At 39.7% G+C, this 1,286-nt stretch overlaps 1 protein-coding gene across 1 annotated transcript in view; it reads right to left on the bottom strand.

Annotated features, from left to right (window-relative positions):
• Nucleotides 1-783: 783 nt before the first annotated feature.
• Nucleotides 784-1,286, bottom strand: part of LOC138040146 (cilia- and flagella-associated protein 46-like) — a 115,594-nt gene continuing 115,091 nt past the window's right edge. Inside the window, exon 64 of the mRNA XM_068885923.1 lies at nucleotides 784-1,006. Within this exon, the coding sequence (XP_068742024.1) occupies nucleotides 784-1,006 (223 nt within the window). The remainder of the gene's footprint in view (nucleotides 1,007-1,286) is intronic.

Genomic DNA, 1,286 nt, shown 5'->3' with positions numbered 1-1,286 from the left:
TTTTTTTTCAATTTATCCGGGCGCCGCCATCTTTGTGTCAGAACAAAACAGGTCAACCGTAACACGTTACAATTATTCAGGAGGTGGTTGGAAATCCGCTCCAAAGATTTCTTTTTTAAACTTCTTTAGAACGGTTTATCTTAGCCTGCTAATCACTTTAGATCACTAAAAGAAATAGGGCTCACCGAGTTCGTTCTTGATCAATATAGAGGGTGTTTTTAAGGAATGGCTCTTATTTTGTTGCAGTGGTAACATATTAGTAGACTTAAGGCAACGACAACAGGCGAAGGGGCAACGAGAACGTCATCTCAAAATATAAATTTGCGTTATTTTAATCGCTTCGTGACTATTTCAACGTTTTTAATATGACAAGGGTGTGGTAATTCCCCAAAGATGACACCAGTCGGAACGGCATTCCATTTTAGGAGAGAAAATGAAAATTTATCCTCAAGTGCTGACGTTCTTCATAAAACCAAAAACTTGGCTATTTCACGTTGTTGTTTTGCTGACGACGGCAAAGAAATGGACAAAAGTGAAAAACGCACGTGCAGGGCGTGCAAAGCTATTGTTTTTACCCACTAAATATGCAAATTCGTGACGTTCTCGCTGCCGTCGCCGTTGTCGTTGCTTAAGCTCCCTATTAAGTCATCAGCATCTTGTTAAGCAGTTATTGGTGATTGTTTTGGTACCGCAACATTGACATTACATGAAACAGTATTGTACAGTCACTTCGTAAAATGTGATATTCTCTCTAAATTTTGCAAACAGCTGGTTTGTGCCACGTTAGACAAGTAAAGTAAAGTAATTTTTAGAAGAAATGGAAATTCCTTTCATACACCCATGAAGGTCTTTGTAAAAGCTAAACTCACCAGAGAGGTAAGTGACGAGCTTCTGCTTGTTATCTGCTAACTGACAGTGCCACTGATTCGATACTACACCAGCCACGCCCACTAATGATAACAACATAGCAGTCTCCAAAGGTCGTTCAAGCCATAATTCCCCAACACTGATTTAAAAAAAAGAAGAAAAAACACAAATATGGAATAGATAGGGTGATGTTTTCATTTTAGCGGGGCGAAATAGCTCGTCCCATGCTAGTCACTGGCCAGGAGCTCCGTTTTGAGAAAAACTTTGCCCGATGTCTTGAGTGCAACCTGTGGCCACATGTTATAGGCAACTTAATTCTCTGTGTTTACCCTTCAAAGTTTTGCATAATCATTGTTTCTATCTTCCCTTGGGACCACTGAAAATCCCAAGAGAACTGAAAAGAATGCTTATGCAAGATT

The sequence above is a fragment of the Montipora capricornis genome, chromosome 3 (assembly GCF_036669925.1).
Source record: "Montipora capricornis isolate CH-2021 chromosome 3, ASM3666992v2, whole genome shotgun sequence".
Classification (NCBI taxonomy): domain Eukaryota; kingdom Metazoa; phylum Cnidaria; class Anthozoa; order Scleractinia; family Acroporidae; genus Montipora; species Montipora capricornis.
Note: the sequence above shows the minus strand (reverse complement) of the source record. Positions and strands in the feature narration are given on the sequence as shown.